A 16,593-nucleotide genomic window follows, 5' to 3' on the forward strand; every position below is an offset into this window, starting at 1 on the left:
GGACTGATGCTAATTCATGTGATCAAGAGCTGCATGATAGAATTTCCCCAGCAATTTCACAAGCTGTCCCTGAATACGGAAATTATGGCTTTTAGATGACTTGAGATGAGCCACGAGACATCCAGCGAGCAAGCGGCAAGTGTCATAAAGCGCTGACCAGGCCTTGGCGTTATCTGCCAGTATCCCGAGAGGCACCGTGCAGATTCGGGATGACTTCATCTGACTGAGCTCCAGCAGGCAGTCGGGATCCAGCTCCAGCTGCGTGACATTTCAGACAGCAGTGACAACTGCCACAATGTGGGGTGGGGCAAACCCAACATTTATAAATACAGTGGCACAGCGTGCAGGCTCCCGGGGGCACCGCTCCCCGTGGGACATCGTATGCACAACAGCGCTCACCAAGGGACACCTTGTTTTGAGGGCAGGGGAAAAAAAAATGATCCCAAGAGTTAAGCACGTGACAGAGGTCAGGCTGCAGACGAGCGTCGGATCCGGGGAAGCTACCAGGAAGGACATGATGCCGATGATCCATTTGGCGCTGCTCTTCCCCCCATGCCGCTGCGGTGTCGTTCACGTCAGCGGGATGTTTTGCCGAGCAGACCAGGCCTGTGCTTTCTTGTGTACAGTTGGGATGAAACTAGCATCGTTACCATCCCATTAATTATGCCTAAAAATAGCCCTCGCTGTTGGCTTTTATTTCAGAAACAAGATTCCTGGAAAGAGCTTCCACATCTACAATACACGGATACGTGTGTAGGGCACCCCCAGCCAAGCCGGAGGGCGCAGGCTGGGAGGAGGGAACGACCGGGTCCCGCTGGCCGAGTGGATGCCAAGAGGCCTGGGCACAGTCAAGAGAGGGCCGAGGATCCGGCGGAAGAAAACACACCCCCACGTCTGTCCTGCTACCACCATCAGCAGAAGTTGGACCGGGGACCTGATTCGGAGACGGGCCAATGACCTTGAACTCCCACTGAGCCCACGGGAGCACGAGGCCCCGAGCCCCTTGCGCTGGGTGCCAGTGTTACACGGCTGGCTAGCACTTCCAGAGGGACCCGAAACCCCCCCAGCCTCATGCTAAACACAACCGCTGTGACCCCAAGAGGGAGCCCCCCCCTGCACCAGGCAGTGTGTGGCCCTGCCCCTGCGCACTGTGAAGCTGGAGTTAACCCTTTGGTTGACAGGGAGAAAGGAGTCACCTGGAACCTTGTCACAGGTGACCAGAGCATTTGAGTTATAAGATCCCTTCACTTGAACCCATGAGAGGGGAAGGATTTCCATCCCAACCACGTTCCTGGAGTAGAAGAGCAAGTATCAAGGGTGGAGGCTATGCCAAGGCCTGGCATGCAAACAAGGGGGCTGAAACGGGGACACAATCCAAGACGACAGCCCTCAGGATGGGGCACTCAAGCCTTCCCGGGTGCCCTGGTGTGGGACAGAGGGGCCATCTGCTTGCAGACCTCCTCGACTTGTATGTGCCAGGGGTGCAGGAAATAGCGGGCTATTTTTGGGCTTAAATCAGTAGAGCCTCAGCAATCAGTGAGCTCAGCGGCTTTATAGCCACCTTCCCAGCTCCAGGAGATGGGGGCAAAACTGCCCACCAAACACTTGTCACGTTAAACTGCCACCGCAAACCAACAGCGTTTCGTACCTGCAAGCACCAGGCCCTCCGCACTGGCATCCGCCCTCCCTTGTCCGTCCCCTCCTGCCAGCCTTGCAGCCCAGGCAAGATGAACATGATGGCTGGGGACTTTATGGAGTTGTGTCTTTATGTACAGCGGGGGCTCAACATGCCCTGGGCACCGACTGCAGCTGTGACCGGGCCCCTCCTCCCTCCACAGCTGTGAGCAAGGAGGGAAGGGAGCTCTTCTTCCCAATCCTGCTCCGAGGCCCGTGTGCATGCCGAGGAACCGTCCTGGGCTCAGTCACTCGGCTGCAAGTTCTTTGGGACGGGAACTATTTGTTCAGTGCCCAGGCGCACCCGTGAGCCCCCACGGCCCTGGCTGGCAGGACTGCTGCAGAGGATCATTTCTAGCATTTGAACTCCACACTGCAGGACTTTGGCGGCTGCCAGCCTGTGAAGGGCTCACCTCCCACCCTCCTCCTGGGCTTGGCTGTCTCTGCACTGTGACAGATGGGGTCAGCCTTTGTGAAGGTGAATCCAAGGGAAGGCGCGTGCTCCGGCTGCCCACGAGGCCTCTTGAAGCAGAGTCCTTATTACGGTGCCCAAGCGAGTTTCCAGAATGAAGTCCCTCTCCTCCAAAGGGGGCTCAGGACCACGACCTGGGGTGGTGGCACTTGCCGAAACTCTGCAGCTGCCAGTGCCGAGCAGGCAGATCACCGCCCACTTCGGCTCCCCTTCCTGGAGGTGCAGCCGTGGCTCTCCTGCCCCCGCAGGGCACTAGCACTCGCCTTTTCAAGTGTCAGCCCCGATCGCTTCACAACCGCCCACCCGCCTCAAAGCCATCCCCCAGGGCTGAGCATCAATCCTGAGCCCGCTTTAGGCCCCTTCTGTTCTACTGACCTTGTTCCCTGCGTTTCTCGCCTTCTCTTGCCCCCAGGCCTTCTACTTCTTGTTCTCCCTCGCCCTGAAACGTAGAGGAGTGGCCCACAGCCAGCGCTACCCAAGACCCTTCGCTTCCTCCTTCCCCTGGTAAAGAAGCCGCACAATCTCCGTGCTCCAGAGAAAGCTTGCCCTTTCCTTCACACGAGGCCCCTTTGCAAGCAGTGGCTGCTCGGGTCCCGTTGGCCTGGGGTTCCCTGCCCTGTGGTTTGCCGGGTGCAATATCACCGTGGACATTAACAATCCCAGGCTCCATCTGTACGAGTGGGAGATTTTCCTGCGCTCCTTGTTTGAGAGATTTTGTTTCTGCAGTCAATAGCTGCCCCGCTCCCGGCAGCGGCCATGCATCAGCACTGCTGTGTGCAGACAGCTGTGTAAATATTTTATCGTATCCCACTCTTGTGATGATGAATATTTCAGTGAAACATTTTTCTCTATCCCCCTGCCTGGGTCTCCCTGGGTAAGTGGCCAGCTGGAGCAGCTTCATGTCTGAAAATGAATGGAACATGCGAAACACGGCAACAAGGTGTTAAATGCAAAGAGCTAACCAAACAGGAGTCCATTATTTATCAGCTCTGTGCCTTTAACCAGCCAAAGTCAGAGAGCGTTTCACACCGGCTTCTTCGGAGGGGCTGTTATCCGCCATCTGGTTCGATAGATTTTGGCTTCCTGGGCAGAGAATTAATTTCTTCCCTGCCTGTAGGTTAGCATTAGCCATGGTTTCTGGCCTGTGGGGGCTCTGGCTCACACAGGTGGTCTGAGGCTTTTCATACTTGTTCCTCTTCCCTAGCTCTGGTTTCTACCCGAAGGAGCTGCTGCCTCTAATCCTGTCTCTGCCAGGTTGGCCGATTCTCATCACTGCCCCCGTTGGTGTCACGGGACAGCAGCAAACGTTACGGGAGATACCTGAAAAGCCCGGATTAGACCCCTCCCACCCCGGTATGCAGTCTGCAGGCACCGATACTCCAGCACTGGCCTTGGCCAAGCACAAAGCTGTTGGTGGCACCCTGAAAACTTTCCTCGCAGACCTCCTACCCCACCCTACCCACCCCGGGCAACACTCACGGCAGTTCTGCTCGTCTGACTTGTCTTTGCAGTCCTCGTCCCCATCGCACTTCCAGTTCAGGTGGATGCACTCCCCGCTCCCGCACCTGAACTCGTGGGCTGCGCAGGTGTTCAGCGCCTGGGGCCTGGCCTTGTAGCTGCACTTCTCCAGGGACTCGTCCGAGCCGTCCTCACAGTCGGGATGGCTGTCGCAGACCCACAGCTCCGGGATGCACATGCTGTTGTTGCACTGGAACTCGCTGGGGCTGCAGATCAGGGGCGAGCACTTTCTCTCGTCGCTGCCATCGCCGCAGTCGTCATCGCCGTCGCACACGAAGATCATGGCGATGCAGGTCTTGTTGCTGCACTGAAACTCACTGGAGATGCAGACTGGGAGGGAAAAACACAGCGGTGAGTCGGCAGGTCTCCAGCCTCGTTCCACACAGACACTATCTACGCCCGCCACGCACCTGGGAGCAGGCTCTGCTCTGGAGACACCCTAGACTGGAACAAACTTGGAGCAAAGGGCATTAGCAAGGCCACGGGGTGCCCAGCGAGCTGCAAGCCAGCGAGGAGAGGTGCACTGGCAAAGCCTGTGTGGGATCCTGGCTGGGGACTGCAGGTCAGGCTGCAGTGCAGTGGCTGCGTGTGCGGGGGAGCCCAGGCCGCGAACATTTGGAGAGCTGAAGGTCAAGGATGCAAGGGACTGGCAGAACTGTGCAGGGAGCTCTAGTCTGGCACCCCGAGGGAGCTGCCGGCCAGGAGCGCTGGCAGTGGGGCATGTGGTCCCAGCAACATAACCGCACGGGAGTTGCAAGCACAGCGTGAAGAGCAGAGCCTGGACCATGGTGGGGAATGAGCAACAGGGGTCACAGAGATGCTCCCCCAGGAGGGAGGAGCACAGGCAACACTGCATGGCACCAGCTTGCGTGGCCCCCACTGTGCTATAGTCAGCACTGTCAGTCCTGACTTTCATGCACGCTCCATTGCCCCCGACCAATCTAGGAGACCTCACAATTTCACAGGGTGCCTCGGTCCGGAGGTATCACGTGGGCTGTGCAAGGTAACACTCAGTGAGCCACGCAGCAATTTAGCTGCGGACTCATGCCAATAATTCCCTCCACCACACACTGAGTATTTTCCCTGGAAGTACCCATTCAGCATTTACATACAAATGAGACTTGTCTGGGCTACGAAGTTCAGCAACATCTTTTCCTCTGCATGTCTGATTTGTAGCAAAGACAGTGGAATCTGCTGAAATCAGACTCCAAGGGATCCCAGCAACATGCAATTAATGGTCACCTTGCTGCAAAAAGAAAAACCTCTCACTGGCAAGGGTCTCTATAAATACTTTTAATTGTGCCTAACTTCCTCCATTGTTTAAAAATAAAAATTCAGTTTCAGCACTTTCACGAATCCGCAGGAAAATTATAGCTTTTTATAAATTAGATTAAACGAAGTAATTTGTCTCGAAAAAGACTTCTTTTAATTGCACTTGGGGAGTGTTTTGTCTCGAGTAGGAGAGCTATTTATTGCAATTCCTGCACCACTCCTACGAGAGAGCGCACTGCTCAACTGCTCTGGGTAGTCGAGGCGCAACCTGGGCAGGGTCCGAACGCAGCAGAGTCCCCGTTACGTGGAGCGACGCACCAGCTTCACAGGCAGTAGTGGGTCCCAGAGCCCACAAGCCAGCTGTGAAATCTTCTCCCTGCTTTCTCCCCAGTGTGCAGCCTCCCTGCAATGGAGTCACGAATACACACGCAATCTCACCCAGGGACTCACCAGGGAGCAATTGCAGTAAGTCTGCACTGAAGTTTCTAGCTCCCTGACTTCTTTTTGCTCTGTCTGTCTGTCCAAGCTACTTTAGGTTTCATTTGAGGCCCTATTAAGACACCCCATGCCTTCCTGTAGTCAATCCTGTCACACCCTACATCCTTCTCTCTATCTAGGCGCTATTTTGGCTCCCATCATCAGTTTTAAGCTGAGAAAGGACATGCCTGCAGGAGGGAGTGTGGATGTTTTGCTTCACCGACAGCATCGAGCCCCGCTGGGGCAAGAACCTGCCAGACTGGTCGTTTTGAGTCGCCGTGTCAAATCCTGGAAGCTGATCTTTAAATCTGAGATGGGCGACGCATCAATCGCCAAGCCTGGTGATCACGTATGTTCTTGCTCTTTGGAAACAGGGTGAAGATGTCATACCAGTAAGAAAAAGATTCGACGTCTGGATGCTGTTAGGGGAGCAGGGAGCTTTCGGACCTGAAGCTCCTCTGCAGATGTGATGGAGCGGATTCATAAACCAGTTCAACTCTCCCTTCAGCTCTGTGGGTGCAATTTCACAGCTGCAATTAAGTGTAGCAGAAAATCTAGGATCCCGTTGGGATAGTTTGGGAAGAGCAAATCCTGCATTTGTGTCGAGAGATGGAGCAGGTGACCCCTGAGGACTCTTCTCGCCCTTTAATTCTGTGGTCACAGCATCCGATCACCTTCCTACCTGACTCGTGGAGACCTGTCTACAAATGATCTCTTGCAAGATGAGCAGCATGCCAGAGCCGAAAACCACTGAAAAAGCAAGGGGCCTTTCCCATGCCTGGACAGCTGTCTTCCTCTTATGCACATGGACTTGGCAGCTCCTGCCTCTCCTTCCTCCCAAAGCCCTAACTGTGCTTATTTGTCTCCCCCCGACTCATTGGCACTCGTATAACTACAAACTAAGTGCCCTATGAATCATATTGACCAGTTGTCATCTAGCAGCCTTTTCTGCGGGTTAACATTACAGCGCTCTGCACGTTAATTTAAGGCACCGCAGTTATAATCTTCCTGATTTGTCTGAAGAGATGATAAACACAACAACTGCGTGGACGACACACATAATGCAGCAGATCAAAGCCAAGCAAAGGAAACCGCTTTCCTAACGTGTATTCCGATGAACCTCGGCAGCAAAAATAATAATAATTAAAAAAAAATTAATGAGCAACTTTGCATAAGCTCTTGATCTCCAATTTTTTTGGCAGGGCTGCAGTGACTGGCACGCTCCAAGTGGGAGGTCCTTCCTTCTCGCCGCACCCTTTCTTTCGTCCTTTTCCCCATTATTCTGCGCCCGCCTCTCCTTCTGCTTGTGTGTCTTTCCCTTTTGAAATTTGCCACGTGTGCAAATCAGCGATGCCTACACGCGTGCACGGAATAGGGAACGGGGCCTCTCCAGACAATGCAAATGAAGCTCCTCCCCGCTCATCCACACAAATCCCACTAAAACAAAAGGATAAATTGCACGGAAAATCTGAGCCGGAAAAGAACAGAAATAATTTTGCTTTCATGCCTCTCCCGAGAACTTCTGCAGTGATGCTTGTGATTTCCTAGCTGCTGATTCACAACTTCAGGATTATTTGATCTTTCTGTAAAAAAACAAAGAGGGGACCGAAGCAAAATGCCGAATATGAGAGTGAAGTCCTCTGTGTACAGAGGAGGCATCGTGTGGGCAGCCACCCCAGGACCCCAGACGGTGCCCCTGCGAGACCTGGGGGGACAACAACCAGCTCACTTTGAACAGTGGGCCAAAAAAAGCAGGTGTCACTAAACCAGTGCAGGCAGTGACAGAAAGTACCCAGGAGAAGAGGCCACCACTGGCAGCAGGATAGGTCCTCGCTTATTGATCTGTTTGCCCACAGTGCTGGGTACAGCGGTGCTTTATGTGACGTGGTGCTCGGGTCACCAAGTACCCGACTAGTGACACGGACTCATTTCACGCAGACTTCTCAGCCTCCCTTGGAGTCACCCGTGTCGGCTGTTATCGAGCAGGGCGAGGGTCACGATGGCAGCCGAGGGGACGGGCTCTGCAGTGCGCTGGCAATCCTCCGAGCCCCCTGCTCCCCCAGGGCCCTATTTAACATGCTCCATATTTCCAGCTGAGCTCAGCAGCAGCCCTGGAGGGAAGGGGCCTTCTCTAGGCTGGGTCTGAAGGAAGGATTCGGGGTCTGTCTGTGTCTGTACATGGCTGGTTCCTCCAGCTGCTACAGGAGTGGGGTTCGGGCCACATCTGGGCTCTGGCCTTTACAGGAAGGAGCAGAGCTTGCACCTTCAGGCCACTCTGTGGCTTGTGAGAAAGACTGCTAGGTCCACCCAGGAGCCAGTCCCACGGAGGCGCTGGCTGTGTGTCGTGGCACCAGAAGGAAGCACCGGTGGCAGCAAGGGAAGACTTACATTTTGGATTATACACAGCAAATGGAGGAAGAAGTGAAGCTGAAGAGGTAGTTACAGGTACCTCTTCCTTCCACAGAGCTGCATACCTTCATGGCTTCCATCACTAGACCATCTCAGCGCTTCCCAAGTACTTAAAGAGAAGCAAATTAAATACTAATTAAATACCCCCGGGGCATTTTCCCTTTGACCTGAGCTGTTCCTTTGCATTCTTGCATTTTGCTGCCTGTCCTGTAACAGGCTTCTCTGTGCAAAAGGGGAAACAAATATTAGCTTCCCTTTTTCTTCAGTGCCAAAGAAGTAAACACTGTAATCTCAGAAGCCAGAACTACTTCAAACATGAAGTGATCCCAGCAGACAGCTGGGGGGTGTTCAACAGGCAGGAGTGTTTAACCTACCGGCTGCAAAGTAGTAAATAATCACAATTACCAAAGCAGCTCCATGGACTCATCTAATCCATGCACGTTCTCCATGGCATTAGAGACAAATATCACTCTTCCTCCCAAGTAGCGGTGCGAAAGCAGGAACGCGTGCGGGTTGAGATGCAATACATGGCAATGATTTCTGCTGCATACAATATAGCTGCCGGGTAGTTTTGTGCCACTGCTCCACAGTATCGAGTCCTGCTGTCACACCCTACGTGCAGTGTGGAGCCAGGGTGTGGGGGGAAAGGGGACTCAATGGAAGAATTGCAAGGAAAAGCCAGATATTGCAGGACAGTGAGGGCCAATCTTTTTGGCAGGTATACCACAAATTAGCCCCGCACTCTTCCCAAGTGCCAGTCCAATCCTCTTCCTCTGCTCAACCACTCGCTCTGCTTTCTGCTTCCTTCCCTGTGCTCCCCGGTTGATTTGCTGCTCTGCTTTCTGCTTCCTTCCCCGTGCTTCCTGCTTTGCTTTCTGCGCCATCTGCCACTGTGCTGCCTGCCCCTGCCCCCAATCAGTCGCATGCCACCCACAGAGGCTGCCCGTGCCCCTTGTTGGCCACTGCTGCTGTAGAAAGTGGATTCAACAACCCAATATTGGTTCTCTTTTCTCAGAGTCAGTATGCAACCAATATGAGTGGGTCCTAGGATGCTGTAGCCCTCAAGAGAAACATGAATTTTCAAACCTAGATGCCACACAAAATGTGAAGGCAAACAACAACCCTCACGGACGCGCCGTCACAGACCCCGTGACATGGCTGCTTCCACTTTTCCCATGGCAAGCCCCCCCTTGCACTCTCTTACTTAAGGAATGCTGTTCTTCTTGCAGCAAGAGGCGGGGGGCTTGCAGTGCGATTTTCTTGTCAAATGGATAAAAGCACCGAGAGACATGGAGGTGTGGAAAATGAGGAGAATTCACCTTTTTCAGAGTCTCTTTCCTTCCCCAAAGTGCTCTCTCAAGAAGGGACCGGCTAAAAGCTTCCTTTTTGTTTGATGTTAGAGACCCTATCAGATCGAAGGTGAAGGATGGTTCCTGACAGATTTTTATTTTACTAGTTCATGCCAACAGATATTTCAACGTCTGAATGCTGCCAGGAAATCCCAGTGGCCTTTGGAAACTCATCGTTAGGATTTAGACTCGCAGCCCACACACGGCTGCAGCGGCAGAGTTTATAAGCTCCATCTGCCCAGGTATTCTGATTTAAGAGGTTACAGGCAAGCCAATCCTGCCCAAAGACTGTAATCCTTCAGCTCGGGTCCTTGGGGTACAAGAGCTCACAGCCCCCAGGATGGCTGAGTTAATCCAGAACGGCCAGACTCAGGTCGTCATAATGCTGGTTTGATTTAACCGCGATTTACATTCAGCCTTAACTCTACCTGAACTAAGTGGTCTGCCCGGGGGGAAGTGTTGCATGCGCCCAGCCTCCAGGATGTATAGTTTAAACCAGTGGGATGCCAGGCATCACCGCTCCAAGCAGGATCCAGGCTCAGGGGGGCAACTTTCCCTCCTGGTAAAGTTGCCCTCTAGGAAGGGCAGCAGAAAAAAGGCAGGTAAATGGTGATGATGACCTTGAAGTGCATTCCTCTGAATAAATGGCAAGCCTCCCATGGAGGGAATAATGCAGCTGAATTGCAGTCTCACTACTATTAGAGGTTGTTGCTATGGTGATTGATATGGAGAAGCCTATCTAGATGAGGAGTGCAGCATCTAGATGAGGAGTGCGGCAGTAATAGTAATTCCTAATACGATTCAAAGCACTAATGTAGCTCAGAAGCCAGGGAAACCATTTCACAAATTAATATTTGCATTTGCTGCTTGCTTCCTTTGCGACACAGCAAATCGCAAACACAAACGAGTTATTTTTTCCAGTCTCTGGAGCTGTATTAGTGGAGTATTAGTTAATTATAATGGAGCAACCAGACTGCAAAGTCCCTGCTGATACATAATTGTTGGTGCAAAAATGTATTTACTGATCTAGAATAAGTTTTCAGAGAGTCGCATGTTCAAAGTGGCTTTATTTTCCTGGCAGTATAATTAATACATACGCCTTGCTCGGCAGTAATTGCAACTGCACGACTGAACACAATGCGTTGAAAGAAGTAGCTGCATACAAAGACCTGAAAACTCTGAATTTCTTCCCCAACCTTTTCTCACTGACATCAAATAAGATGTCTACTGAGAGCGTACAACGTCCTCAGTGCTGTTCTAGGCGGGGGCGCTATCACAGGGTGGATGAATACTGACACCCTTCACCTTTCTTGGTTAAATGACTGAAAGGCACATCAAAATATGAGCGACTGATTCAAATGTAAAGAGTTTAGGGACATAAAAAAGCTAGCCAGCAAAAAAAAGAAAGATCACAATGCCTAAGGTTTATACTGCATAGCTTATGTTCAAATGTCTTCCCACAGGGAAAGAAATAAAGACCTATCATTAGTCTTTTATAGTCTGATTAGAGGATAATCAGATGAATCAAACTGTAGTTGTTTTGAACTAGGTGCAACTTAAATGGAAAAGTATGCATGGGAGCGCTTGACACTTCCTTTCATATTCTGAAAATTGGAAGCTGGATGGGATGTGCCTACTCCCAGATATGACTTGCTTATTAAAATGGCAATTTTACTAATTATACCAATTTGGCAAACCCGTGAGAAACATATGATAATATCTGGAAAGTACCAGCTGCCGCAGTATTAACACACAGCTACAGAACTGCATTACTCTCCAGTTAGTAGAATGGGGCATTATTCAACAAAGCCACAAATCCAAAAAAAGATTCAAATTCAGATTCACTGAGTCCCACTGAAGTCAACGGGACTCCCCCCGGCCGTAACAGTCACCAAAGCAGCCCTTGGGATTATCACATAACTTTGCAATTTCAAATGGAGCAAGGGAGGCATAATGCACTCTTTTCCTCCTGAAGCTGAGGTTCACACTGGCCGGTCCACATGTGATAGGTAGTATGAAACAGCCGGCTACAAAAGGTTTTGACTTTTAGAGATGCTACTTCTTATTTCCGAGTCCCCCCACCAGGAAGGGGCACTGCAGAGACTTAAAAGCTTTAGGCCAGATAGATTAAAATGACCTGCTCTGCTTTAATCCCGGGGAATTTGCAGTCTCCGTTTTTCTCCTTATTAGGAAAAAAGGAATTCAGATTAAGAATCAAGGATGCAGTTTGTGCCAGACACCCCGCTGATTCTCACCACCTTCCAGCTCCCAAGCACGCAGAGATCACGCCGACCACTGACCCACCATGGAGTGAAAGTCATTTTCAGATGAACCAGTACAAAACCACACGAATGCCACAAATGTCAGTGGAGTTATCGCACACATATATTGCTGTGACTGAACAGAGAGTCTGGTTCACTGTCCTCTTACAATCACAGAAAGTTAGGGCTGGAAGGGACCTCAGGAGGTTACATCTAGTCCAACCCCAAGCTCAAAGCAGGTCTAGCCCCAACTACATCATCCCAGCCAAGGCTTTGTTGAGCCAGGTCTTAAAAACCTCCCAGGATGGAGATTCCCCACCTCTCTGGGTGACCTGTTCCAGTGCTTCACCACCCTCCTAGTGAGAAAGTGTTTCCTAATATGTAACCTAAACTTCCCTTGCTGCAACTGGAGACCGCTGCTCCTTGTTCTCTTTTCTGCCATCACTGAGAACAGTCCAGCTCCATCCTCTTTGCAACCCACCTTCAGGTAGTTGGAGGCTGCTATTAAATCCCACCCCCCACCCCAGTCTCCTCTTTTCCAGACTAAATAAGCCAGTCCTGTGCTATTTTCTTTGCCCTCTGTTGAACCCTCTCCAATTTGTCCACATCCTTTCTGTACTAAGAGGCCCAAACCTGGACGCAGTACGCCCGATGTGGCCTCTTCTGGAAGTTAAAAGAACATCTCTAGCCGGCTTTTGTTCTGGATGCCTGTACACAACGCGGTAGCTGGCAGCAACACGGCACGGCTCATTGTACTTGCTGAACATGCAACAAATGCCTGTGTAGCCGCTTGGGACTGCTACAGGAGGTGGACCTGACTCCAAGCCACTTGGAGGGTAGAAACTGTTTTATTTGCCCAAATAATTCCTCGGCAGAGCAGATTTGGAGCTGGGGTTCCCTGGCAGGTCTGGCCGTTACATGCAAAAGAGGAAAGCAGCACTGCCCTCTCCAGAGAATCACTGGGCAGAACGAGGAAGGCCAAGCCACGCAACGGGAAAGCCTGGCTTCTGCTTGAAGAGAGGGGAAGGCAGGCAGGCTCCGTCCGGCAGCTCTTGCTCCACTGAATAATGTGGTGCAACGTGGTTGTTCCCATGACTCCATAAAATCTCTTTCACTAATTTAGGCTGCTCAATGGGGAGTCCTCACAAGAAGAGAGACTAAAGAGGCCTAAATATTCATAGTGTTCAGCCCATGTCTAGAGCAAAGATGCATCTGGAGAAAGCCCCGCAAAACCGTGTGCAAAGTCTTCATGAATTTCCCAGAGTATCTCCAGCCTCACTGCCAGAAGCCGAGATCCCCGATAGCCAGGGGGAGGCTGCAGTGACAAATCCAGCAGGCTGTAAAACAACTAATGTAGTGCACACTTGAAGGAAAAGTATTGTGAAAAAGGAGTGAGGGTACAGTGACACATTCGGTAGACCGCAGGGTGGCTGTGTTTAGGGCTCGTGGACTAGGGCTGTGTGAACACAAGAGTACTGGATTGCGTTTCTTTTGGGAGGGAGTAGAAATCCATGATGCAGCAAGAGGCAGCAAACAGTCCTGAGGTCACATAGTCAAAGGGCCACGACCTGGTCTCTAAAGCAAGGTCAACACTGGCTCACTGCTCTAGCCAGGACTGCAGCTGAGAAGCTAGCCCTGCAAGTGCCTAGAGCAGCCATGGCACTGGGCCAGGGCAGCGATGAACATGGGCCAAGAAGCAGACCCGAGGCAGAGACCCGGACAGTGGCCCCAGGGCGGGCCACTCTAAGCCACCTGTGGTGCCACGTTAGGAATTTCGGGAAGAGGCAGGCATTACTTCTTATCTGTGGTCCTGCACTCGCCAGGGAGTCAGCATAGACATGGCCTAATTCCACATGCACCTGCATGCATGATGATGGGAGAGCTGGTATTTTTTGGTGCAAATCCTACCCTAGTACACTCATGATTATGACCATGCTTAGGATATCTGGCCTAGAAACTACAGCTGCTGATGAGATACCATAAGAGCCGGTAAACCCCGACATCACAATAAATGTGGAAGCTAACAATCTTAAGACTAGGCATTAAGGCCTAGCTCTGGCATTAGTGGGATGAAGACCTTTTTGGTGTGCATTTCAACAGGCCTAAGATTTGCTCTTTAATCTCTACAATCTTGAACTAAAGGACTGCAGCTCAATGGGTTTTTCCCTTTATCATGGGATCTGTACTACAGATGGCCCAGTAAAGTTACAGCCTCATGTGCTACCACTTTTAACCTCCTCTTAGCTATAAGAATTCAATAGCCATGAACTCTAGACACTTGACAAGCAGCTTTGCCTAACTGAGGGAGTACAGGACAGTCCAGTAGCTCTTGGGTAAATCTTCCCCTCTCCGGTGCCAGTACACAACAGATGGGAAGAAGACGCAGTGGCAACTTCTTCCACCAGCTGCAGGATCTTTCTCTAGCAGCCCTCCAACGATTGTTCATGTGCCTTGCACCCAAGGGGTAGGGCCGTTGTATGAATATTGATAGGAAAAGTAGGTTAATGCAGTGTTATTGCTTAGACATGATTGTCGCAGATCAAAAAGCAATATTCCTGTGCCCTGCAATAGCCTTAAATTTGCTCCTCTGCTCCTCTGCGTTGAAGTGACTTCAGACCACAATTTCCTAAGCCTTCACAAAAGGAGATTCTTTTAGAAAAAAACCCCATGACACACAAGGTGATGAACTACATATTTATCTTAAATCACCTTCAGCAAGACTATGCAAATACGTGCCGGTGGATCATCAACTCAATGCGAATCAGTAATACAATGATGTTGAAAAAAAAAAGAAGCAATTTTGGGCTTCACTAACAGAAGTAGCGCATACAAAAGATAAGGTGTTAGTACTACTTTGCTCACTGGGTAGGCCCTGGCTGGAGTACTGTGTGCAGTTCTGGCTCTGTATTTTAAGAAGGTTGTAGAGAGACTGGAGAGAGTCCAGAGGCGAGTGACGGAGATGATGACGGGGCTGGAATGAAGCCGTATGAGGAATGGTTCAGAGAACTAGGTATGTTTAGTCTGAAGAAAGAGAGCTTAAGGAGGGGGGCACGATAACAGCTTTCAAATCCTTTAAGACTGTTGTATAGAAAAGGGAGAATGACTGTTCTGCCACAGAGGGCAGGACCGGTTTAACCTACAGCATGGCAGTTGTAGACTAAACCTCCAAGAGCACTTCCTAATGGTGAGAATAGTGCGACAATGGCACAAATGGCACTGGGAAGACGTGGCATCTCCTTCAGTGGAGGTTTTCAAGGACAAGCTGGACTGGCATCTGCCGGGGATGGCTCGGGGAGAGTGCACCATTGCATCTGCGAAGCGGCCTGGACTCAAGTGTTCAATGAGGCCCTTCCCATCCTATCATGCTGTAATTCTGTGTTAAACTGAACTGTTCTTAGGTCATCTCCGTAGGAAGAACAGCCCTTGTGCCTGCTCTACATTACGCTCAAGCTGGGTCAGGAACTGGCAATGGCTTTTTAAAGTTACCAGCATCCTCTCCCTGATCACAGGATCTGGCCCTAGGTATCACATTCCTGACCACTGCGATTGCAATCTGAGCTTTACTGTTGCAGTAACATGTTGTTCCACAGTTAATTCTGATGCACATTTATGCATTCATCTTGAAAATACCCTTGCTTTTTTATTTTATTTTTTTTTTTACTGGTCATGAAGCTCAGGACAAATACAAGCAGGGGAGGAAATACTTCCTTAAGAATAATGGGGATTTTCCTGTAATTTCTCTTGCTTTTGAAGGAGCTCTAATACCTTAAGCAGTGATAAAGTAGCAGCTGTACATGATGTTTAATTTCTGGATAGCCAGGGCATAATGCAGAAGCATTAATCTCTCCAGCTGTCCAGTAATTAAACATTGTGTAAAGCCCAGAGGATATTACTGATTTCCTACCTTAGCTTATTTACAACGTCCTTTTGTTTGTTAGCTTTCCGCTCATTTTCTTCATATTCCCGCACATCATTTTGGATTCCTCCACCAGTGCAGGTATCCCCAGTACACAGTCATTTTACCCCCATAAATGCATTTATTTTCATCATCCCACTCAAAGATTGAGAACAAAGTCAATGGGCCTAATATTCCTTCCATTTACACCACTGCAATCTGATGGACTTTGACCCTATTAAAATCAATGGGGTTACTCAGGGGAAATTTAGGGTGCAGTTTGATCCTGTGTGTTTGATTTGCTTCTGAATTGCTTGTGCCTGCACAGCAGTAGATGCTCTATACCTAGTTACTTAATGAAGGCAAAGACCAGGATTCATAGCTACGATGAAAGGGAATGTATTTATTAGGCTGAGCAGGGAATGTATTTATTTGGGGCTACATCAGTGCTAAAGCAGGATTCTCTCAGCTTTGCAAGCGACATGGAGCATGTGCCCTTCAGCAGGGAAACCCGGGTACGTTTTTCAACACCTGGGAGAAAGACGAAATGGTATTGAGATGACATGTTCCTTGAGCTCTTGATCAACCCACTGGGAGAAGATAAAGTAATTGGAAAGGACACAGCTTGCCTCTTCAGGTGAGCAATGGCCTTTGAAAAACTAGAAAAGAAGAAGGTAGCTTTGGCCTGGCTTGGTGGCTCCTTGGCTCATCACTGATCTCCTGCCATGCGCCGGACCAGTCTGCAAGCTGCTCTAAATTGCATCTGATGTCACTGCTCCTTGGGCACTGTGCTGGTAGCTTGGGCACCTGAAAGACAAGACCAGGCCCTCTTTCCTCTTCACCCTCAGCTAAGACACTTCAAATGGGAACCCTTCAGCAAGAGACTGGATGCTGCTTTACCAGAACTGGCTGGTTCATCTGTGCCACCTGTATGCAACACAGCGTTGCAATTATGGCCAGAACCTAGTCTAGTTATTGCACAACACTGGGAGGCTGGAGACCAGGTCCCAGCTTTGTCACAGGCTTCCCCGGTGGTCCTGGTTCAGTTAGAGACACGCTTTGCCATTTCTCTCTGAAAGAAATGGGCCTTGGACTATGCATTTCACGGGAGGTTTGTGAGTACTGTTATTTTGTATGCAGCACTGCAGGTGTGCACGATAGTTCGTCAGCAAATAATGAAAAGCAGATTCCTGCCTTGAGAAGCTAATAAATGATATATAACCCAGAAATGGAAGAAAGGCCGAGGGCCAGAGTGCTACAGGAATG

General features: G+C 50.4%; 1 protein-coding gene across 1 annotated transcript in view; it reads right to left on the reverse strand.

Moving 5' to 3' along the window:
• Positions 1-16,593, reverse strand: part of LRP8 (LDL receptor related protein 8) — a gene marked incomplete at its 5' end in the record, with an annotated part of 254,035 nt that overhangs the window by 27,431 nt on the left and 210,011 nt on the right. Inside the window, 3 exons of the mRNA XM_025206670.1 lie at positions 120-258; positions 1,649-1,763; positions 3,364-3,994. Coding sequence (XP_025062455.1) covers positions 120-258; positions 1,649-1,763; positions 3,364-3,994 — 885 coding nt within the window. The remainder of the gene's footprint in view (positions 1-119; positions 259-1,648; positions 1,764-3,363; positions 3,995-16,593) is intronic.

Source organism: Alligator sinensis, unplaced genomic scaffold, assembly GCF_000455745.1.
Source record: "Alligator sinensis unplaced genomic scaffold, ASM45574v1 scaffold172_1, whole genome shotgun sequence".
Classification (NCBI taxonomy): domain Eukaryota; kingdom Metazoa; phylum Chordata; order Crocodylia; family Alligatoridae; genus Alligator; species Alligator sinensis.